General features: G+C 50.8%; 1 protein-coding gene across 1 annotated transcript; it reads right to left on the bottom strand.

The window, feature by feature from the left end:
* Nucleotides 1-7,258: 7,258 nt before the first annotated feature.
* Nucleotides 7,259-22,350, bottom strand: LOC137143694 (C-type lectin domain family 4 member F-like). Its single transcript, XM_067533612.1, has 7 exons — nt 22,290-22,350; nt 19,959-20,075; nt 12,177-12,284; nt 10,892-11,032; nt 9,970-10,121; nt 8,778-8,896; nt 7,259-7,412 (listed from the first exon to the last, which is right to left on the bottom strand). Exons 1-7 carry the CDS (start codon nt 22,348-22,350, stop codon nt 7,259-7,261), a joined length of 852 nt encoding a protein of 283 aa, XP_067389713.1.
* Nucleotides 22,351-24,596: the final 2,246 nt, after the last annotated feature.

Below are 24,596 nucleotides of genomic sequence, written 5' to 3'. Positions count from 1 at the left end.
ATGAAGACTTGAATTGAGGAGACTGGTCCCAGGCTTAAAGGGAAAGCCTGTGTATTAAGGACTGTAACCTACCTGCAATATCCAGTGGGGTGAGAAAAACTGCTTGAGCCAAATACCACTTAGTCTAATAAGATCTAGGATTTAGACTGTCTGCTTACTTTTTATTTTCTTTGGTAACTATCTCTGACCTTTTATGCCTTCCACTTATAAGCACTTAAAATCTATCTTTCTATAGTCAATAAACTTATTTTAATGTTTGATCCTTATCAGTGAGTTTGTCTGAAGTGCTTGGGAAATCTGCTTTGTTTACAAAGGCTGGTACATGTCCACTTTCCTTTAACGAAGTGGTGAACTAATTCATAAATTTGCACTGCGCAAGAGAAAGTCATCCCTTAAAATGATTTTTGTTTGTTTGTTTTTCTTTTCCCTCAAACCACAAGTCGGTGGGTGTGTGTTAGACATGTTGGACTGCACTGAGCTACCATTTACATACATGGAAATAAACGCTTACTGTTTATTTCAGTTGTCACTTGAGATGGTAAGCTGTAACCTTGCATGCGTTTGTTTGCACTTCAGTTTTGTTAACTGCTGATTTGCACACTAAGTTCTATTTTTGTAAACACGGAGTATCTTTATTAGTTCACCCCAAGCACTGCAGAATACATAGCAGGAGGCAAAGACCCAACTATATTCCTAAATGTACACCAAGCAGAACAAAATTCACAGCAAAGCCTATGTTAAAGTACACAAGGCAGAGACTATTTCATGAAAGCAACAAAGAACTCTACTCTTGCTGACTGTTAAAATGCTCCTGGGAAGCCTCTCTCAGCTGCATAGCTCCACGGTTGGCTCTTCTAATAGCCCTTGTGTCTGGCTGTTTAAATTCAGCAGACAGCCAGTCAACTTCGCCCCTTCACCCTGGTGGCAGCTTTTCCCCTTTCATGCCACAGATATTGTGCAGTACGTAACATGCAACTACAACCATTGAGATGGTTTTGTAGCTGAAATCCAATCTAGTGAGTAAGCAGCACCAGCGTCCCTTCAATCTAATCAGAATGCATTCAGCTGTCATTCTACACCTGTTGAGCTGGTAGGTGAGTCTTTCCTTGACGTGGCTAAGGTATGGCTTCATGGCGGTGGGGAAACGATGGCAGCCCCCCTCCCCCCCCCCCCCAATACACTCACTCTCCCCTCCAAGAAAGCAGCGGTCCTCCTGGCAGCTGCCAGCTGTTGCCTCAGCCTCTTCTCACGGGACACAGCTTGCTGACTCCCGCAGCTGCTGTGTGGGGGGGCTTGTACAATGGGACCGAGGGGGCTGGCAAACCCTGGCAGAAAGCCAGGGGGGGGACGGACATGACATCGCATGAGCTGGGCAGGTGAGAGTTAGGAAGATCGATGCCCGCATTCTCCAACCGCCGGGGTGAGGACTCTGGCCTGCTCCTGGTGCGGCTCATCAGTCACCCTGCCTCCTCTTCCTCTTGTGGCCTCCCTCTCTGTAGCAGGGTCCCCCTCACGCTCCCCGCCCCAGCTGCTTACCACACTCAGCTCCGGACAGCTCCAGCCTCAGATCCAGCCCCATCCTGCCACAGCGCGGCTGCTGCTCTGCCTCCAGCCCAGCTCCTGGGCAGATTCTCTGGCTCTGGGTGCAAGAGGCTCTCTCCTTAGCTCAGCCTGCTCTGCCCAGGCAGCTCCAGCTCACACAGAGGACGGGAACACCGCCGCCTCCTGGCTCCCGCATTGGCCTTTCCGCCCTGTCAATCCGGCTGATGTGGTGCATTGGCCTCTCCCCTCTGTCCCTGGGGTCTGTCAGTCTCAGGGTCCTGATTTCTCATCGACCCACCCCCTGTCCCTTGGCCCTGGGAGATGCCAACCGAAACCCCCACCCCCACCCCGAGTGTTGGCGATAGGCTGTGCTAAACTCTCGGTGTGCATGCTTGGCTATTGAAAGAGAGACGCCTGTGCCTGTGTCTTTTCTGTGTCCCAGGGAGGAAACCTTTGAGGCCAGAAGAACTGGGGAGGAAATGGGTAGAAGAGAAAGCGAATGAAGCATGGTGGTGCCCCTTGGGAGAGTGTTCCTGCTGCTCCTTCCTGGCTGAACGGTGTGGGCTTGTGACGGGCGGGGGGGGGAGGGGGGGGGGCTTCCCTGTGTCCAGTGGAAGGATGGGGTGCAGCAAGGGGGTGGACCATACAGAGACCTTGGCTGCTTGTTACAGGATCCCTGGGCTAGAACCCAGTGTAGAGGGCAGGCCTGAGTTCTCCTACCAGTTCCTGGGAAGTGGGGAGGGTTTTAGAGGCACCAGCCAGACAGTGGGGCTGGAAGGGCTTTGAATTCCCCAGAAGGGGAGGACCTTAGTGACCTGACGAGAGAGCCAAGCCACGGAGAGGAGACTGTAGATCCAGGAGTGAGTTAAGGCAACAGAGTGAGATAGGATGGGAGAAGACGCCACCGGAAGGCGAACGCAAGCCTGGCAGAGCTAATGCCCAGGACAGCCAGCAGGAGGTGCTGCTAGCGGTGAATGAGCCCTGTGGCAGAGGACTATCTCCACCAGCCTGGGGGAGAGTACAGTGAGCTCCCTGCCACCTTACACCTACGGCCGAGCAAAGACTGCTATCAGCACGAGGTTCTGGCCAGCCTCTGCTCTGGAGTGAAAAATGTGGGGAAAGTGCATTGTGACCTGCACCTTGCACACCCCTTATGGGCCATGATCTGGCCCTAAGCAAGGAGTGCTGCAGCCTGGCAAGAGAAAAAACATGGTAGAACAGAGATGGGCCTGAGCCAAACCTCCATCTCTGAATCCCCCAGGTTCTAGGGACGTTCAAACCCCGCCTCACGCAGCAGCTCTGGTTCCTCTCTGATAGACAGATCTGAACCAGGACTCTGGATCCACGCCCCTCTAGTTGTGGGGAAGTGCAGGTTGTGAGAGGTTCCCTGGGGTACAACCTGGAACTGGTGTACCGCTGTGCCCCTTTTTCTCTGCAGCCCGGGCTGCCTCTCACAATGCCTTGCCCGTGACAAGCAGTGACCCCTCCAGGTACTGTTATCACCTAGCTCCGCCACATGTGGAGACACTCACCCAGCTAGTGTGTGACTGCTCCCTGAGCCACCCACCAATCACAGAGAGCAAGGCAGCACCCCATTCCCCCCAGCTTGTACCCCAGAGCTGCCCCCTCCTGCCCTGGTCAGAAGCCTGACCAGTGTGAGTTTATTACCCAGTTCGCCCCCTCTCAATGTGGAAAGGATATACACCAGTGGTTCCCAACCTTTTTGGGGCTAGGGGGGTTGCTTCTCTGCTCTGGCCAGGCGCCCAGCCTGCTTGAGTCTGAGGGGGCTGCTTTTCCGCTCCAGCTGGCACAGAGCTCAGGACTGCTGCTCCATCTAGAGGTCTGCTCCTCTGCTCCGGCCAGTGTGGGGCTTGAGGCTGCTGCACCTGGCCGGCTCGTGCACTAAATGACCTCAATATTACTGAAGCCTCTTGGACCCCCTGTAATCTTTGGCACCCCCCCAAGTGGGTCTGCACCCCACGTTGGGAACCATCGATATACACAAGCCTTTCTTAACTGAGCTGAGATTTTCCAAACACTTCAACCAAAACACATTGTTTTAGTTAAAATATGTAAAAAAATTTATTAAGTACAGAAAGATGGGTTTTAAGTGAGTGTAAGTGGTAGACACAAGAGATCAGAGATAGGTACCAAAGAAAATAAAGATAAATGCACAATCTAAATCTTAAACCTATAACACTAGGCAGTATTTTCTCACTGCGCTGGATGTTACAGGTCAGTACACAGGTTTCTGCCTGATACCTGGGGACCAGTCTCCTTCAGTTCAAGTCTTTTTCTTCCCATTGTCCTTGTCTTTCCAGTGTAAGCGGGGGAGGAGAAAGGCCAAGGCATGCAGCCATTGTGCCTTGCTTTATGTCTTTTGACCCAGTGCCTGGAAGACACTAGTCCAGACATGTCAAGGTGGGCTCTGCTAAGTCACAAGGTTGCTCAATCCCCCTGGTGTCATCTTATGCAACTGAGTCATAAAGTTGAGCAATTCCCTGTGTGGTGCTTGCGCAAAAGTTATTGAATTGTAGATCCTCTGTACTTGATTACAATTAGAATTCCCTTGCGGGATAATAGTCTCTTATACTCCTGGGCGAGGCCCATCGCCCGGCTTGAAAAGGTTCTTAAATTTACAGCAAGTCTCATAACTTGATACACATTAAGGGTACACATATTTGGACAGAAGCATGGTTTTTAGCAGATTGACCTTTCATTCGATATCTTACATAGCCTGCTTAATAGGAATGATCATATCCGTACAGAAATGATGAATATCGGGTTTACAAGGTGCTGCTTTGGGGTACAGTGTGTCACACAGATCTAGAGGGGTACCAAACATTTCTGCAGGATCGGGTTGCCCGGTGTTTGCAGCATCTATGTCTATCCATCCATTGTACTTCTAAGCTTCTGCCACATGGCATCTAAGTGCTCTGTAACAATGAAGAACCTTCGCACCCACAAAGGGCTACAATCTCAGAGTGCTGGCGTTTTGCTTGCCTACAAATCTAGAAAGGCTAAGAAATGCAAAATCAAGATTGTGGCTGCATCCTTAATTTGGACTCCTTGTGCATATGCATCATGAGAGAGTCTTTGACTGTGTGATCGCTGAATGAGGCAGGGTCCTGTGGAAAAAGTAGCATGTGAGCATGTAACTGGAGCCTGCCTCCTAACACAACCTGTTTTGTATTTGTATGAGGGTACTTTTGTTCTGCTTCTGCTCCAAAGCCAACCCACAGAGGACTTACTGGCTTAAGTCTATTTCCAGAATTGTGTGATTGATATCAATGATGCCGCTGTTGCTGACTCACACACAAGATCCATGTTCATTTCTGGCTCCATTCTCTTCATGCAGGGATGAAAAAGTGTTTCCAAATGGAAGGGAACAAACTAAACAGGGGGAAAGTCGGCTGTTCAGGCCTTTCATCATCCTATTATAAATGATGATGTGAACATAGATGGGAACAACCAAAAACTGCACATTCTTTATGCAGAGAAATATGAAGGCTAATAACCAGGTGCAGTATGCTCTAGTTTTTAGCACAGAAAGTCCCTTTAAAAAAATCAACCAATTTCCAATCTAGTTCCTGGCCCTTTATGGAAACTAGCCCCTCCCAAGTCCAGAAGGGATGCAGTTACTGCTGAAGCTCTGAGTACATCCTCCAGAAACATTGCAAGGAATGCAGGAGACTCGATCTGCTATCAAGACACTGTTGTAATGACTTTGGAACTGGGCAGTTTTTTGAAAACATTGTACCTGACATCAACATCAGACCTTAAGAGCATAGACCCAGTCCAGGTCAGCTCTCCCTTGTCTGATTGCAACCTGGGATTAGGGCTGCAGCCTCTAAGAGTGTGTCATGATATTACAACACCCAAAAAATGTGGGGATGCTTTTAACGGCCATGAGTTTATTTCCCTAGGTTATGGTCAGGCTCTGTATATCTGGAATGGGAGTCAACCCAATTTAGAACTGGATTTTTTTACTTTTAAAAAGTGTCTGAAATGGGCAATGTTTTGTTTGTTGTGCAGTTTTTGATACCTGGTGTGCTGTCTACTTCACTTGCTGTTCTGTTTTCCTTTAACAGGGACACAATAGCAAAAAAAAAAAAAAATGTAAGTATTTTAAAGAGCTCTGACTCCATCTCTATCATCTCAGAGCTACTGAGAAGCAATTAAGCATTGGAACAACTTACCGAGGAATGTGGTGGTTTCTCCATCTCTTGCAGTCTTTAAATCAGGACTGGATGGCTTTTAGAATTCAAGCTGTCGCTCAACCACAAGCTATGCGCTTGATGCACGGGTAAGTGGCTGAGAGAGATCTCCTCTGGCATCTGCTGCAGCTCTGATTGGCTGCCTTTCCCCAGCAGGCGGGGCGGTGGGTTAGGCAGCCAATCAGAGGAGGCTTTCCCCTGGGCTGGGTGGGACTGAAGGCCGGCATTTCTAACATCGTGGTCAGAGCCACTCCAGCAGGGGCCAGCCACCCATCACCAGCCATGAAAGTGCAAGAGGCGACCATGCTAAACATCACCAAAAGCCGCCCCCATTCAGATGCCAGAGCTCCCCTGCGCCCCTCCAGGGCTGGGCAGCAGTGGCGTCCCCACTGAGCATGCTGATGGGGTGTGGGCTGGGAGGCACCTGCCCCAGACAGCCAGGTCCTCCCGGACTCCTCCCATGGTCACTAACAGCTCCACTCGCCACGGACGCAAGAGGAGCTAAGACAGAGCTCTAAGCCATGGGGCTATAACTCAGTTGGGTGCGGCCCTTTGGCCCCCTGACTGTTACAGCTGCAGGTCTCGGTGTTCGTCCTGCCACAGGAGACCCCGGTGTGTCCAGCCCCAACTTTGTTCAGGTCCAAATGCCAAACCTGCCGGACTGGAAGAGGCTTTGCCCGGTCGAGATGTCCCCTTCAAACTGATCCACAAGGGAGCAAACAGGAGGGGAAGGCGGGGGGCGAACAAGAAGCAGCTCTCTGAGATTATAGCCCTTTGCGGGTGTGCCAAGGGTCCTTCTGTGTTGCCACGCGGCAGAGCCTTAATTAGTACAGTGGACGGATAGAGACAGGTGCTGGAAAATCTGGAAACCTCTGTCCTACAGAAATGGATGGTGCTGCTCTGGATCTGCCTCCTGTAAAGCTAGGGAGGGCACAGACCCAGAGTCCTGTTTCAGCTCCATCTACCAGAGAAGAGCAGAACTGCAGAGTTTGCATCTGGGTTCCATGTTCCCCACAGCCTGGGGGATTCGGAGGCAGAGGTCTGGCTCAGGCCCATCTCCTCTCTAGCATGTCTTTTCTCTCCCCGTGCTGCAGGCTGCGTGGCCAGGCTTAGGGTCACCCTATGGCGAGCCCCTGCAAAGGTGGAGGGCACAATGTTCTTCCCGCAGGCTCTGCTCCGGGAGCAGGAGCTGGCCAGAAGCTCCTCGGGGAATGCAGTCCTTGCTCCTTGCTAGCACCTCCAGGGTGGTAGCTGGCACGGAGCGCTCACTGCATTCTCCCCAAGGATGGTGGCGCTAGCCCTTTGCCACCTGTGCCCCGGAAGCCACCAGGAGGAATTCTGGCCGGGTCAGCCAGGATTCCTGCTGGGGACTCCACCTGCAATGCAGGACCCACGCAGCCCCCTCCGGTGCACAGGGCTCCCCATAAGCAGGTGGCTGGAAAATATGCTCCGTAACTTAGAATTTAAGGCAGCTTTTTGAGGTACTGGGACCTGCCACATCACAGCCCAGTCGATCCCCGGGCCTGCTTACAAATCCACCGAGTAGGCAGAGTGCAGTTAGCGTCATTCCACTTGCTTCTGCGGATCTCAACACAGTCTTCCCTGCCTCCTACCCCCTGGTGCCAGTTGTCTGGCTGGCTGGACTCCCAGTCCCTACGGAGGAAAGAATTGTGTGTCTCTGTGGAGCACCAGAGCCAGCTCCTGCGCTCCGCTCTGCCAGGGGCCCCGGCGCGAGCAGGGCACCAAGACACCCAGAAAAGACACAGCAAAGCCAGCTCCCCCACCCCCGCCTCTCGCCCAGCCATCGTGGCGTTCTCGCGCGGGGCCGTGGTGACCAAGGGCTTTTGATGGGAGCGAGCAGCAATTGCCCTGTGCCTGACAAAGCCAGCAAAGAGCCACAGGCAGTTCATGGCTCCAAATGCTGAGCATCAGCAACTCAGATCTCAGCGCCCAGAATCAAAGCAGGGCGGAGCCAGGGGCCAGCATGAGTGAAAATGGCGCCCCGGGAGAACTTGTCTTTGGGCGCCCTTTCTTTGAGTTTGAGAACGGCAGCATGGGGTACCGGGCATGAGGATCCGCTCCTGGCACTGGCGCCCGGCCGGGTTCTTGCACAGGGAGGAGTTTCTGGGCCTGGGGACTTGCCTGGCCACACCCCCCAAGCACTCTAGCAGGAGGCAAGCGGGTACATGACCATCACCGGTGTCTGCGGGAAGGCGGGTCCCAGGGGCTGGCCCGCTGGCTCCACAGGGGCGAGCCCTGCTGCTTGCACCCCCTGCCAGGCTGGCAGCTCCAGGCAGCATCGCCCACCCTCTGGCCCGGGGCTCCAACCCAAGCATCGCCCACACTCACCCCCGCTCCGGCAGCCCAGGCCCGTCTGCTTATGGCACTCGGATGATGCCTCCCTGACCACAGTGCCCTGGGCAATCGCCCCCCATGGCCCACCCAGCCCTGTGTGGTGCAGCATGTCCCAGGAACACCCCGAGATGGGAACGGAGAATCAGAAATATCGCAGCTCCTTCATTAAATTCTCCCCACACCCCTGGTTATGGACGTCATCCACAGGCCATTGAGGCATTGCAAAGATTCCAGTTGGCTCCGGCCATCCCCCCGGGCTCCCAGAGCCTCCACGTCAAAGTGCTATAGAGGGGGGAGCGCAGTGAAATCCCAAGGGGAGTGCTGGAAGTTGCCAGCCGCTCCAGGCTAAATCTGGCTGCTTTGAGTCGACGTGGGGCCAGATACTCAGCTACTGTAAATCCATGGGGCTCATCCACGTCAAATCTGAGTTACCCTGGGGAGGTTCTGGCCCCTGGTCTCACTGGTCAGGTGCCTATTCTAAGCAAAGGGGCATTAGTAGGAATTCCTGGCAGAATTCATTTCTGTTGTGGCAGTGCCCCTGGGCCTTGCTCAGGATCAGGGCCCGTTGTGCTGCAATAGCCGCATGGGACCATACAGATGCTGCCTGAAAGAGCTGGCACCCAAACGTGTCATAAATAATCACTCATCTGAAGCTTTACTCACCCTGAGTTTGCTTCTTCTCTGAATTCTGTGCCATCCACCCAGCGCCAGGTGCCCTCTGTCCCCTGGTCGGTGAGCCCAATCCAGTGGTTTGCTTCCTTGGTCTCCGTGAAGAGGAAGTCCTGCACAGCACAGTTTCCAGCATGCACAGGTCACCCCAGAGAGGCTGCAGGATGCAGCTGCAGCTGCCTGGGCTGACAGATTTTGCGTGAGAGCAAAGGGCGTCTAGGGGCTTGAGCAGGGCATTGGGAGACAGGAGGTCCTACCACAAACACTGACCGCAAATAGGTAGGAGACCCTGCAGGAGGTCTCTGTGTCTGCATCTACATCTGTATCTGGTGGGGCTAACAATAGCTACCTATCTCCAAACACTCACCCACCACAGCCTCCTCAGAGCTGGGATGAGCCAGTTACTGATCTCCGAGTTCAAAGCACAGCTCTGGCCTTGGAGGAGGCAAAGCGAGGAGGAGATAACTGGGTGCAAAGTCTAACACTGCTGGAGGCTGGGATTTTCTATTGTGGGCTCGTGGGGAGAGAGGATTCTCTGAGCAGTGCATGGCCCGTTGCACACAAATCTTCTAGCTACAGGCTTCTCGATTGTCCAATCGGAGCTCAGGATTGAGCTCTCAGACTGGGGAGAGGGCTCAAAGTGGGTCCTGACTGGGAAAGGTCACTGGGTTTGCAGGTAATGCTAAACTGGAAATAGAGCCAATCAGAAATGAGCCTTACCCCCAAACCTCCCACCCCCAGCACCCCAGACTCTAGGAAATCCAGATCTGGACACTTTTCCTCTGCCCCATCTCTGCTTTTAACAGTGATGACTGGCTCTCCTGAGGTTCAAATCAGGTTCCAAGGCTTGGCATCCTCCCCGATAGTTTGCCACCGGGCACGTAGCTGGCATGCCACCTCGCCTGCTATTAAACAAGGCAATGACTCAGGCCTGGTCTACACTTACCAGCAAATTCGGCGTAGAGTAACTTGCGTATCTTCCGTCGACTTCCTAAATGCATTCCTGTCGGCGCAGCGTCACTCTTTTTCCAGGGGTGGATTTATTAAGTCGATTTCCGGATCGATTGAGCGGGGCTGCACTTCCGCTCAGTCGATCCTGAGAAATCAATCTGACGCCAGCGAATTTGCCACCGTCAGCGAAGACACACCCTTGGTATTCAAGCCCCTAGGAGGTCACTGCACGCACCTGTTCTGCCTGGGAGGAGATGGAGGTCAGGTGCGAGTCCTCGGACACACAGAACTGCTCAGCCTCTTCCCACGACTTACTTCCTTGTGAAAAGTAATAGAGGTTCCCACTGTAAAACTTCCAGCCCTTGGAGAGCTTTGTCAGGACGTCACCTAGGAGCACAGATGGAGGTCAGAAGGACGGGCTAAAGTCACAAGGACACACTCAGGGAGCTCAGGTTTTCTAGGGCTGCGTTTCCCCTGCCTTTCAACTGCCCCAAGCCCAAGGAACTTCTGCATCCTGATTCTCCAGCAGCACAATACATAACTGCAGTGGCCACATGAAGGATCCCAAAGAGCGCTGCTGAAAGCAGACATCACGGGATCACTCCGTCAGCACTAAAATGCAGCTGCCTCTGGGTGGGCACATGGCAGCTGGTCCCAGAGCAGAGCAGCACGGCTCTCATGGGAAAGAGAAGACTGACTCTTTAGCTGGACTGGCAGGGGCAATGTAGTTGCTCAAGGTGAAACAGATTCTGCATCAACAGTTTTTGATGATTGTAAATGGTCAAAATCTCAGGTCTTTTGCACGTTGGTGCCTGCCCCCCCAGCACCACGCAGGGGGCACTGGCTCAGTGACGGTTCTGAAAGCAACACCCCATACGCTGAAATGCCAGTATCACTTTTTGCCTGTGCGCCTGGCTGGCTTGGAGCATCTAACAAGAGCTGATACCCGGGTGCTCCCATTAGGCTAACGAGATCTAGGCTGTAATTTATCTCCACACGGATCACCACGGTGTGGGCATGTATGCAGCCACATGGGGTTTTTAATGAAAGACAGCTCGGGGCTGGTGCCAGGCGCTGCATAGGCAGCCTTGGAGCTTCCGCTTATCCTCAGCCCCAGCGGGAGCAGGGCGCCAGCTAGCATGGCAGCTCATACTTACCGCATGGATCTGGCCCTGTGGCTCGCACTGCAGTGACGCGATCCAAACGGGTCTGGATTTCTCTGTACGCCGCACTCGCATTACCCAGCTGGTCTCTCAGCATCCGGACTCCTGCCTGTGCTTCATCCAATAACTGCAGAGCTAGGAGCAAGCCACAGTGACGTCAGTGGAGATGCAGCACCTTTGATTATTAGCATGTGTCGTAGGGCAGCACCTGCGGGGCCCTTTGTGCTAGGCGCTGTACAGACGGGAAGGGGCACTCCCGGCTCTCAACAGCTCACGATTGAAATAGACACTAGCTGGGAGAAATAAAGGATCATTTTCCTGTTGGGGAACTGGGTGCAGGGAGACTTGCTCAAGGTCACAGAAGGTTGTTAGCAGAGGTGGGAATTGAATCAAGCTCTCCTGAGTTCTGCTCCAGTACCCCATCTACTCCGCCAGCTCTCCCTGATTCCCTCCTGCCCCATCTCTGCTTTTAACAGTGATGACTGGCTCTCCTGAGCTGGGAGGGGGTCACCTGCGGCATGTGGCTGAACTGGGGCTGCAAGAACATCCGTGGACCCAAGCCATGGTACTGCTCCAGGCCTGAATTTTGAACATCCCAGCTGCCAGGTGTGTTCAGTACCCGGGTGTTAGTTCATGCCCATCTCCCGATCGGACGCTGGATAAATCGGCTCCGTAGACTGGTTTGTATGTACCACCAGGTGCAGGTTGTCAGACAGCTGCGACACCTGGCCACCCTCTGCCTCCATCGATGGGACCGTGGCAGTCACCAAAGTATTGTAGCAGCGTAGGAAGGGCTCAGGGATCACGGGGGCCAAACTGAGACCCAAGAGTGCAGCACCTCTGACCTTCCCCTTACACCAGGGTCTGAATTCGGCCCTGTATGTTTTGAGAGCGGCCTCTGTCATTCCCACGAATGCAGCCCTAACAATGCAGGCGCTACGGGACGGGAACCGTGGCATGAGCGAAACAGTAGTTAAAGGACAGGAGATGCTGACCACTGGGCATCGGGGTTAGGCGCATGGGACGGATGCAGCCAGCCTGCCACTGTCAGGCCTGGTGTGGGGAAGAAGCCTGAAGCAGCCATCCATCTGTGGGAACGGAGCCTCCATTGGCAGAGGATGTCCCTTGGATGGGGAGCAGGGGGCCCGGTGGCAGAGAAGCATATGCAGGGGAGTAGGAAGATGCCCTCCGCCATGCCCACAGGCAGGAGACTGCTCAGCTTCCAGAGCAAGGGAGGGGAGCTGACCCCGATGCCTAAGCCCCTCCTCCTGTGACTTACCATCCGACTCCTTCGCTGACTTGGCCGAGGTTTTGTTGGGCTGCAGAGAGACTCTAAGCTTCTGGACCGCCTCCTCAACCGCTTGGAGCTTCCTCTGGCCCCGGAAATCTAGAAATCACATGTCGGCGGGTCAGCGACTGGACGCAGCTGCAGCTGGACCCCCGCCACATCCAGAGGAGGCAGAGGCAGCTAGCGCGAAGCCTGTTCTCTGTTCACTTCTTTTATTTTAATCTTTGAAAGCTTCTCTCCCAAGGAGGGATGCACGCAAAGCCCAGGTCCCATTCGGGGCTCGCCACGGGTGTATGTTACACTGTCTTAACGCAGGGTGTCAGCTCTTTGGGGCAGGGACCCACAACTACAGCACAGCAGATTGAGATTAACTCTCAGGGAAAACGCCTAACTGCGAGAGCGGTAGGAGCATGGTACAGGCTGCCTCAGGCACCTCCCCTGGAGGTTTTCCAAAGGAGGCTGGCTAGCCAGCTGGCTTGGGGGGGGTTAGACACAGCAAATCCTGCATCTTGGCGGGGGGGGTTAGACTAGATGATCCTGGCACCCCTTCTAGTCCGATGGTTCAATGAGCTCATTTTACTGTGCATTTGTGCAGCACCTAGCACAACGGAAAGCTGGGCCTGAGTGCAGCTTCTGGGCACGGTGGTAGTCCGAGGGCTTATTAACAATCCTGACAAGCTCTGCTCCTGGGGCGTCTCAAGGTCCTGTCTGCTAACTATAGGCACCTCCCTCCCAGTGATTTCAACGGAAGCCAGGAGCCCAAATGCCTCTGAGGATCCGGGCCTGCAAGACTAAAGGGCTGCTGTTCAGAGGGTGTAAGTCTGTCCCTAGAAATCAGCCTTCCACTCCCGTTAGCGCTGCAGGCTGCTGAGCCAGGCAGCCAGTTTCTGTCCCACCATCCAAAGGCTTGTTCTCCAAGTGCCGTCTGCAGAACCATCGAACTCATCTGGCTGCCCTCCCTGTGGTATCTGAGCCCCGCACAATCTGTAATGTGTTATTTCACGTCTAAAGACACCCCTGCGAAGTAGGGAAGCACTCCTACCCTCATTCTACAGGTGGACAACTGAGGCAGAGAGAGGTCTCATAGATTTTACGGCCAGAAGGGACCATCATGACCATAGTCTGATCCCCTGCACAGCGCAGGCCACAGAACCTAACCCACGAGGCCCATAACCTCTGGCTGAGTTACTGAAGTCCTCACCTCTTGATTTAATGACTTCAAGTTACAGAGAATCCACCATTGACACGAGTTCAAACTTGCAAGTGACCCGTGCCCCATGCTGCAGCGGAAGGCAATAAACCCCCAGGGTCCCTGCCAATCTGAGCCGGGGGGAAATTCCTTCCTGACCCAGTTAAAAGGTGGATAAGGAACTGGCTAAAGGGGAGACTACGGCGGGTCATACTGAAAGGTGAGCTGTCAGGCTGGAGGGAGGTTACTAGTGGAGTTCCTCAGGGATCAGTCTTGGGACCAATTCTATTTAACATTTTCATTAATGACCTTGGCACAAAAAGTGGGAGTGTGCTAATAAAATGTGCAGATGACTCAAAGCTGGGAGGTAGTGACAATACAGAGGAGGACCGGGATATCATACCAGAAGGTCTGAATGACCTTGAAACCTGGAGTAGTAGAAATGGGATGAAATTCAATAGCGCAAAGTGCAAGGTTATGCACGTAGCGATTAACAGCAATATTAATCCTCAGCTTCTCCAATCTAACTATTAATTTCCCATGTGGAACTGTACCCAGTGCCTCACTGACATCCAGGTAGATTCGATGTACTGCATTTCCTTTGTCTAAAAAATCAGTTACCGTCTCAAAGAAAGATCAGGTTGGTCTGGCACCATCTACCTTTTGTAGATGTTCACCTCGATGTCCTGAACTACTTCCTCTTTCGAAATTTGTTCTACGGTCTTGCATACAATTGAGGTCAAACTAACAGGCCTGTAGTTTTCTGGATCACTCTTTCCCCGTTTCTTAAAAATGGGAGTGCATTAGCAGTCTCCAGACTCCGAAGTTGACAGATTCACTAACAAATCTTGGTGGTGGGCTTGCGATTCCATGTTTCAGTTTCTTGAATATCCTTGGATGGAGATTATCCAGGTCCCCCAATATGGTTCTATTCAGCTGTTTGAGTCTGACTTCCATTTCAGATGTGGTAATTTCTACTTCCATATTCCCATTTCCATTAGTCACCCTGCCACTAGGTAAGTTCATGGAGGACAGGTCCATCAATGGCTATTAGCCAGGATGGGCAGTGGTTGCTGTTTGCCAGAAGCTGGGAATGGCCGACGGGAGGAATCACTCGATGATGACCTGCTCTGTTCATTCCCTTTGAAGCACCTGGCACCGGCCATTCTCAGGAGACAGGATACTGGGTCCATGGACCACTGGTCTGACCCCGTATAGCTGTTCTTACGTTCACTGTCCCAAGCTCCTCATTCCCTTTATTAAAAACTGAGGCAAAGTTTTCACTTAGGCATTGGGCCATGCCTAGATCATCTTTAATCTCCCCCACATCCTCCGGGTTTGACAGTCTCTTTTTATTTATATGGCTGTAGAACCTCCTACTAGTGTTTTTAATTTTCTTTGCCAGTCCCAGCTCTGCTTGGCTTTTGGCAGTGTTCACTTTTCCCTACACACTCTGACCTCCAAGAGGGAGCTTTCCTTGCTGATCTTTCTGCTTTCTCTTAATCCCCTAACTGAGATGCTTGCTCACCCAGTTTGGTCTGCAACCATCCCTATGAGTTTCTTCCCCTTGCTTGGGATGCAGGCTCCAGAGGGTTTCTGCAACTTGGACTTGAAGTAATTCCCAGACTCTGCCACATTCAGATCCTTGAGTTCTTCGGCCCAGGCCACTTCCCCGTACTCATTCCCCAATTTTTTTTAAGGTTCCCCTTTTGAAATCAAGGACCCGAGCTGCAAACCTATTTTTGTTTATCCTTCCGTTTAGTTTAAACTGAATTAGCTCATGATCACTCAAACCAAGGCTGTCCCCTACAACCAGTTCTTCTCTGGAGGTCCTCACTACCCACCAATACCAGATCTAAAATGGCATCTCCTCTTGCTGGTTTGGTGACTATTTGGTGAAGAAATCTGTCAGCTGTCACGTCCAGGAACGTCTAGGCCCTACCACTATTAGTAGCACTTGTCCTCTGATCTATAGCTGGGAAACTAAAATCTCCCGTAATCACACAATTCCCAGGAGTCTCTGATAGCTTTCTTCCCCAAACAGACTCTGTGTTATGTAGCCCGATTTTTATCCATCGAGTCTACCATACCAATAGGGATAGGAACCATATCCTTTATCTTTAATCCTTGTGCCACCTGCACTCCTATGCTTACCTTCTCTACCAAAAAGCTCTCAACTGCGGGCTGATTTATCTCCTCTCTCTTTTCCAATCCACTGATTCGATCTGATAACAACCTTTGCTTTGATTCATGACCAGTTAATAAACCTTCCAACTTACTGATTTGATCTACCAGCTGACCACGCTCTAATTTATATTCCTTTAGTGCTTTTTTACTAGCAACCGCCTGTTCCTTCATTTGACACCAACCCTGCTATAATTTTTCCACCTCCTGTGTTTGTTTATGTAACCCTTCTGCCAGACCCAGTCGGCCGCAGCAAGGGCCGGGTTCTATATATAGGGGTCCCTGTAAACGATGCAACACCAACTGGCTCGAGCCCCCACCCAGTCACCTAGGAAATTACACACTACCCCCCGGGGCGCCCTCCAAAGAGCAATACTTCCCCTCTCGCAAGCACAGAGTCTGAGTGTGGAAAGAAACCTTTTAATAGCAAAACAGAGATAACACCGCACTGGTTTGGGAAACAGTGCGAACAGAGTTCATGAACTCAATGAGCCCAAACCCATCCCAGAGTACAGGGCGTGTCCTTCGCCTATGAACTCAATGAGCCCAAACCCATCCCAGAGTACAGGGCGTGTCCTTCGCCTCTCCCTTCCTTCTTGCTCCTGTACTGACCGTTGTAGTTGCAATATCCACCTCTCAGGTGTGACTCCGCCCCATCGGCTGCAACGGTCCAACACAGGCCTGTCCAGGCCCCCACTGCCGCTGTCTCCTATCGCCTGTGGGCCTCACTGAGTCCCCCACCGCTGGCAACGACCACGCCGATCTCCCACCGACTGCTGGCTGGGCTGGCACCGACTGTGCCCGGCCCCTCCGCCGACCGCGACTGTGCCAGCTCCCCTTGCTGACTGGGCTGGCACCGACTGTGCTAGCCTCCCACCAGAGTTGCCTGTTGCCCACTCAGCTCTGTTAGTGATCAGGCAAAGTTCAGCTCTTAGTGATTTCAGCTCATAGGTAAACCTTCTACTGTCATACAGGAAATGTCCCTGTTTTCAAGAGACAAAAGACTCCAAGATGAGTCATTAAGTCTACCTTTTAACACTGGGAGGTGAGAGTCACTCCCTGCCTGGGGCAGCCCTCTTGCTTGGCCCCTGCAATCTCAATAAGAGACTCCTCCACCTCTTTCAGGCTGGAACATCGGCCTGCCACCCTTGGGGAGCTCTGTTTAGTTTAGGGTGAAGTGTTCTATCATAAAAGACTAAACCCAGTTTTGCTGACATCTGTTCATTCAATTGCAGGACAACATTTCATTTTAACACAAAGTGGTTTGTAACCCAAACCCAGCCATGCTAACCATTTCCCATTATGCTCCACACCTAGGTAAATTATGCTAAGTACTTAATTGTACTCATGCAGATACCAAGCCCATGCAAATGATGTGCCCCCCTTTATTCAGACACTCAGACCTTGCTTACATCTATACATTGCTAATCGGACCGCACTCAGCCGAGTGGTCAACTTTTGGTTAGCTTTCTCTTTCTTTTTCAGAGCTTTCTGAGCTTTTTTAAGTAACTCTATTTTCTGATTCATTTTTTGCCCGAGTGCACTACAAGCTGTTAACAAACACTCTACAGCAATTCCTTTTACCTCTTTAACTTTTATTTTCTTTTGTTCCTCATCAAAAACCTGACTCATTAATCCCCATGGATTATTATGTTCAGCAATAATGTTACTATTTTTCAATTGTCCTATACCTCCTTTGTGTTCCTGAATATATTTTTTTGCATAATCCTCCAAAGCTGTACTGCGGGCCACGCCCACAAATTTTATAGCTTTTGCTTCACTCATTTTAAATGAATTTTACTTACAATTTAAATAAGACAAACTATATAATGTTATTTGCTATCTTACAATACTATGGTTAACCACTATTTTTTTAAAACTCTTAGTCCAAGGCGTCCCTTCGATTACAAGGAGAAGCAATAAAGAAATAATACCCTGGACTAGTCTCACTATATATATATTTTCTGTTACGTAAACAAGTCCCAAAACCAGAAGGGTGGGGGTGAGTTCCCTTCTCTTCCTTCGATAACTAACTCTTAGCTGATCGATAGGGTAGTTTACTCAATCTGAATTACTATGGCTGGGGAAACTCATAGCACGCAGATCGTGAGCGCAGCACAGGATAAGTTGTTAGGGACTTAAGAAATACGGCGGCTTTTCCAGCGGCCTTTCTTAGCGGCTTTTCCAGCGGCTTCTTTAGCGGTTTTTTTAACAACACAAACTTAACTTTCCAGCCACCACTATGTGTGGGTCACTGGGCCCCAGTGCTACTGCATTTCTATATTTATTTATGATACCTTTGATTAATAATATTTCTACACTCCAAATGCCCGTTTAAATGTACATATTACTTTAATTAATTATGCTACCCCTAAACACATGCCATACCTATAATAAACAAAACAGAAATAAAGGACCACAGAAACTTCTGGGAAAGCTGCCAAAAACAGTCAAGGAAACCACAAGTTTCTGTTTCAAGTAGCCTTCTCAAATGTTTATATTTAAAAAAAACTTAACTTTTTCGCTTCCTAGTTTGATTAAAAAAAATTTTTTTTTTGATTGGTAGTCTCTAATTACCTGGTACCACCTTGAATTTACCTGTTATATACTTTCCGGGTGTCCCATCTTGGGTGTCAATCTGTAGCCTGATTTTATGGTTATTAATTTATTGAAAAGAGTAATAGGTTTGCCAATAGCTCTAATTAAAGGATTATGAGGTTCGTATCCTTAATCAGGCTTCAGGTGAGTTATAAGGACCCCGGGTACAACACAGGAAGAATTCCAGTGATAACCAATATTTGTGTAATTTTATAAATTTATTAAAATAACATAAAATAATAAACAAATGACTGATATAGAGAAAATAAAAATGAATAATCAAATTGATAATGGATTAATACAATCTTAAAGGTAAAGACTTATTTGATAGATATATCTATGATATGCTTTAAACTAGTATACTCACACCCTTCCTGGACTTGGTTGAAAGAGATGTCTAATTTCTCAAGTTGGAGTTGAGTGGAATAAGAGCTGCTTCAAAGCTCAGAGCTATAAGCTAAGACTAACATTACAACTTTAAGAATATAAAATAAAGAATGAATCTTAACACTAAATAAAACTTCAAGCAGGGGTAGCTGACAGTCGACTGCCCCGATGAGCTGGATTTGATCTTTCTTATACCCCCAAGAATATGGATCCTTTCAGGCCCATACTTGGCCTTTCCACCTCCAAACTTTTGGGGTACATCTAATCTATTGGCTACTAAGTTTGTACGTATTATTAACATATCCACATCCCTTTCCAGGTGGTCTTTTATCTCACCTTTGTTATTTCTAGCTTATTGTGGGTTCTGTGGTGTTCTTGTAAAGTTTCTTGGTAACGGGACAGCCCCTTCCCCTTTTAATGTCCCTTGACTTGTCTAGAGTAAAGGTTATGACCATATATGTCCTATCCTGTTCTACATTTATCTAAGCCAAAGGTTGAATATATATATATTAACGGTAGCTGTCATCCAGGATGTGGCCTGGAAGGTACCTTGCATTACAGCTGAATAAAATATCTAATTTTATTATTGAATCACACAATCATATCAAAATATCTCTAATAATAATAATGCAAGCAAGCAGGCTAGTTCTATAGGCTACAGTTACCCATTCCATCACTTCTAACTTCTTTACAGTCAATCTACCTACCTCATCGTTAACATACAATGCTATTGCACCATCTTTACTTTTATTTCTGTCTTTCCTGTACGGCACATATCTTTCAGTATCTGTACTTGAGTCATGACTACTATTCCACCAGGTTTCTGTTATCCCTGCTGTAGAGATGTGCTTGTAGGAGACTGTGATTTAGAGACACTCCCTCGCATGGGGCAGTGTTGTGTGAATTGGGAGCTGTGCCCTACATCAGATCTAACATGGCTGCTCCCAACTAGGAATGATGAGACCTGGGGCTGAGCCTCATGCTGGTGATACATGGTCAGGAACGGACCCAGCTTGACCCTCAGAACGCAGGTCAAGCAAGTTGGGCTGTCACACGTGATCTAAAGTCACTGAGATGAGCCTCCGGCAGAACTACACACACCTAGACCAGCCCTGACCGGTATCTCTCCTGTTTTTAAAAACCTCCAGCCAGGGGGATTCCACCACCTCCCTAAGTGACTGGTGCCAGTGCGTGGCCATCGGTAGAGTTAGAAAGTTTGTCCTAATATCAAACTAGTAGGGCAAGACCTTACAACTCCCGTCAAACTCCCTGGAGCGGGAGATTTATTTGGAGGGACAGACCGGAAACACGGTCGATATTCTGCTGAGAAGTAGGGGTGGCCCCCTCCTCAGTGGAGCCAGCTGGCCTGTATGAAAGTTGGCAAATGTCAGTCTTGGCGTGGCCGTTGAACTTACAGAGAAGTGTCACAGCAAGGAGGGAGGTGGCCAGGGCCAGCATCAGGAGTACGAGGACAGCGGTGACGATGCCCCGGGTTCTGTATTGCCAAGGAGTCAATGTCTTGGAAGTATTTCCTTGAAGGAGAAAAGGAAACGTATCCATGGAAAGTTACAATTCAAATGCCACTGACTGAGGAAACTCCATCCCCCAAATCTAATCAGCGCTCAACCTTCTATTCCGTGACTGTGGTTAACAGCAACGGCTGAATCAAGCCAAATAAGATCAGAACCGACTTGAACTCAAAATCTGAAAAACTAACCTCCCTAAATCAGGAGTGACCCCGGTGCCAGCCAGGCAGGCTTCCTGTGACAGAAATCTAGGTGCAGGATTTCTCCCTGCCTAAGCATTTCTTGAGAAGGAAGTTTAGGGCTTGTGAGACCCTTACACATCAGAGTATTTTTAAATGAGAAAAAGGAACCTGAAACAACTTCGGAAAAATCAAAAGGATGAGGAAGTGAAATAAGGGGAAAATGATTTGTGGTTATGAGAAAAATGGGGCTGACATCAGCAGTGTGAACAGAAGGGGTCTTTCTAGGGCACCCCCGCCTCATAACCCTACTGCAGGACGCTGGGCTCCTCATAGCAGGAGAACCCAGGGGCAAATCACAGGGCAAAGCCGGAAGACTGTGTCTTCCCTACACATCAAATGGAGAAAACTAGATCTGCATTCGAGCCAGGATCTCTGTGTAGACAGAAGTAAGTGTGCTCTGTGGGGCCTGGATTTGGTCTCCCCAAGGTGAACAGCAGCGGCTTGGAGACACAAGGCTGTCAGATTCTCTTCTCCCTGAAGGTCTCAGCCTGGCGCGCTCCCTCCCTGTCTGATCTGGGCCTCAGCTATTAGCTAGCACTGCTCCCCGGTGGGGTGTGGTTACTGGAACCAGCAGACAACACTCAGATGCCCCAACAATCCCCTTACATTGCAGAGGTGGTGTCCTCTCACTCTAACCAAAGAGTGAAGCTGCCTCTCACTAGTGTACTGAGTTTCCAGTTCTCAGCCTTTACTGAAACAGATTCTGGAAGGGGCCTCTCTGTCGCACGTGGCAGACTACTCGTTTGCCTTGTTTTTTCCTAAGTCGCTGCAGAGAGCATCGCTGTGCTAGGCACTTGGCTGCAGCGGCTTACTGAACCCCACGTCCTCACCCACACTCTCCACCTCCCTGCTTCTCTCTTGGACCTTCCTGGGCTTCTTTCACATGTTCAAAACCAGAACTGCCGGCACATGGCATCCGGATGGCACTGAAATCAAAGGGGATAAACAAACCCACGGAGGAGGCCTTATCCTGCACAACAAAGGCACTGAGAGGGGCCCTTTCTGCTGGGACCTTTAGGAAAACAGCCTTGTCCTTATCTCAGAGCTTTCAGCTCCATATGTTCCTTGTCCTTGGAGGAACTGGTTCCCTTCACCTCTTTCCAACCCTTCTCTGCTAACATAGCTAGCATCTCCCACCCCCTGCTCACCAGTTAGAAGCACGTGCAGGGAAAGGGCCGCAGGTAAGGAAAGGAGGTGTCACTGTGAAACAGGGAAATGAGAGGGAGCTGGCCCCCCGAGTTCAGGGATGTAAGGATTCAGCCCTGGTGAGCTCCTCAGAGGAGCTGATGGTGGCAGCGGGCTAGGGAGGGGGAGCCTGGATGGTTTTTATGTCCAGCCCATGTAACTGTGCTGCCCAGCAGGAAGCTGGGATGCTGGACAAGGACTCCCATCTCTCTTCCCTGTGCCCTTCTCCTGCTGGGGACCGGCAGGATAAAGGCTGCACTCAGCACCGGCTTTACACATTCTGCCGCCCTAGGCAAAATAAAAACGTGTGCCCTCCGCCCACCACCCAACTGGAAAAATGTGAGTATTTGCAGTGGGCAGGGGCTGTCATTCTTGTCAATTTCACTGCTCTGCTCCAGCCCTGAAATTGATGAGAAAGCCAGGGGCAGCTGGAGCCTGGTTCTGGGATGGGGCCGCTGCTGCTCATTGCTAGCGGGACAAGGATGGCTGATGCCAGGCTCCTGGCTGTGTTCCGGGAGCGGGGGGGAGGCAGGCGGCTGCAGCCCAGCAGGGGAGAATATGCTGCCCTTTACCTTTTGCCGCCCTAGGCAATTGCCTACTGGTGGCACTGAGAAGGAATGACCGAGTACCATCACCCACTGCCCATGGTGCCATCTAGCCAGCGCCAGGGGCTGAGCTGTTGGGATGCGGTCACTGGAACAAGCCATCACTGCCCAGAACGTTCACGCAGAGAACACAGAGCCAAGGAAAGGCCAGCTGGCATCCAGGGCTGGATGCAGCCCCTTGTGCTTACCTTTGGGCGGGGGAGCAACTTCTGACATCAGCATGTTCTCGTAGATGTCATCCCTCGCCATTCTTCTGCCTTCCTGCAGAGCCGAGACCCAGATAACCAGCCCCGAGTCCTTTTATCAGCCTGCTGGGTTTGTGCTTCCCACTGACAGAAGCCCTGGCCCAGAAATAGAAATAGGAAGTGATGCCTTGCCAGTTCCTTGGAAAAATCCCCCCATTACAGAGACCCTTAGTACTCATTACACACAGCTGACAGAGCATGTGGTCTAGTAGTGAGAGCAGGTCTGTAGCCACCTGGGCCATGTACCGTCAGGACTAGTGTTAGAAGTTGGCCTACCAGCTAACGCTGGGTCCAGTGTGGGCAGCATCCAGGAAATGATTCAAGGGTCAGACGCCAAATGCCAGAGCTGGGGAAGAAAGGGGAGGGGGACACACCAAACCCTCAGGCAGAGGCAGAGCCTAGGATCAGGACCAGAAGGGGGGCCGGGGCAAGCAGTGCAGTGAGGCAGAGCTAGGGATAAAAGCCAGAAGTCTGAAGCTGAAGGGGAGCAGAGCCTGGAACAAGAGCAAACACAGCTGCGGGCATGATATGCCTTGAGCAGTCACTCATCTGCTGTGGGGGCCAGGCTGACAAGCAGGGTGCAGATCCAGCAGCCAGCCAGGTGCTGTGGCTACTCCATCCGTTTCCAGGAAGAGCAGCTGGGCTTATTGGTTGTCTAGCAGGGACGTTATTCGGGAAGCAGGCCAGGAGCTGTCCCAGCCAGGCTAGCTAACCTTGTGAGTAGGGCTTTAAACTAGGTTCGATGGGGGACCGTGACCTAAGCCCAGAGGTAAGTGGGACACCAGGAGGAAGCAGAAGGAGGAGGGTACAAAAGGGGAGGCCTCCTGAATTGCATTGAGAAAGTTGGGCAATCAGCCAGTTATCTCAAGTGCCTGTACACAAATGCAAGAAGCCTGGGAAACGAGCAGGAGGAATTGGAAGTCCTGGCACAGTCAAGGAACTATGACATGGTTGGAATAACCGAGACTTGGTGGGGTAACTCACACGGCTGGAGCACTGTCTTGGATGGGTATAAACTGTTCAGGAAGGACAGGCCGGGGCGAAAGGGTGGAGGAGTTGCATTGTATGTAAGAGAGCACTATGACTGCTCTGAGCTCCAGTATGAAACTGGAGATAAGTCAGTTGAGAGTCTCTGTGTTAAGCTTAGAAGCAAGAACAATACGGGTGATGTTGTGGTGGGTGTCTGTTACAGACCACCAGACCAGGAGGACGAGGTGGATGAGGCTTTCTTCAGTCAAATAGGGGAAGTTTCCAGTTCACAGGACCTGCTTCTCATGGGGGGCTTCAATCACCCTGACATCTGCTGGAAGAGCAATATAGCAGAGCACAGACAGTCCAGGAAGTTCTTGGAGGGTGTTGCGGACAACGTCCTGGTGCAAGTGCTGGAGCAACCAACTAGGGGCCGTGCTCCTCTTGACCTGCTGCTCACAAACAGGGAAGATTTGGTAGGGGAAGTAGAAGTGGGTGGCAACCTAGGCAGCAGTGACCATGAGATGGTCGAGTTCAGGATCCTGACGAAAGGAAGAAAGGAGAGCAGCAGGATACGGACCATGGACTTCAGAAAAGCGGACTTTGACTCCCTCAGGGAACTGATGGGCAGGATTCCCTGGGAGGCTAATATGAGGGGGAAAGGAACCCAAGAGAGCTGGCTGTATTTTACAGAAACCTTATTGAGGGCACAGAAGCAAACCATCCCGATGTGCAGAAAGAATAGCAAATATGGCAGGCGTCCAGCTTGGCTTAACAAAGAAGTCTTTGGGATCTTAAACACAAAAAAGAAGCTTACAAGAAGTGGAAGCTTGGTCAGATGACTAGGGAGGATTATAAAAACACTGCTCGAACATGCAGGAATGAAATCAGGAAGGCCAAAGCACAATTGGAGTTGCAGCTAGCAAGGGACGTGAAGGGGAACAAGGAGGGTTTCTACAGGCATGTTACCAACAAGAGGAAGTTTAGGGAAAGTGTGGGCCCCTTACAGAATGGGGTTTTTTGCCTTCCGCTGCAGCATAGGGCATGGGTCACTTGCTGGTGGATTCTCTGTACCTTGAAATCTTTAAACCACAATTTGAGGACTTCAATAACTCAGCTAGAGGTTCTGGGAGTGGGTGAGTGAGATTCTGTGTCCTGCGTTGTGCAGATCAGACTAGATGATCATAATGATCCCTTCTGACCTTAAAGTCTATGACAGCGGATTTTGCGTGATGGGTGCTGGCCAAAGATGAGGAGCACACAGCCCAGAGGCTGCCACGT

Source organism: Emydura macquarii, unplaced genomic scaffold (genome assembly GCF_026122565.2).
Source record: "Emydura macquarii macquarii isolate MOO-44397 ecotype Brisbane River unplaced genomic scaffold, CSIRO-AGI_Emac_v2 contig_3345, whole genome shotgun sequence".
Classification (NCBI taxonomy): Eukaryota; Metazoa; Chordata; order Testudines; family Chelidae; genus Emydura; species Emydura macquarii.
The sequence above is the reverse complement of the archived record's forward strand: the minus strand, read 5'-3'. Positions and strand labels throughout refer to the sequence as shown.

Coding starts and splice junctions, on each gene's coding strand:
- LOC137143694 (XM_067533612.1), bottom strand. CDS start 22,350: ATGGCGAGGGATGACATCTACGAGAACATGCTGATGTCAGAAGTTGCT. Junction 8,897..9,969: donor TCTCCTCCCAGGCAGAACAG/GTGCGTGCAGTG, acceptor TGTGCTGTGCAG/GACTTCCTCTTCACGGAGAC. Junction 7,413..8,777: donor AGAGAAGAAGCAAACTCAGG/GTGAGTAAAGCT, acceptor TTTCCTCCGTAG/GGACTGGGAGTCCAGCCAGC.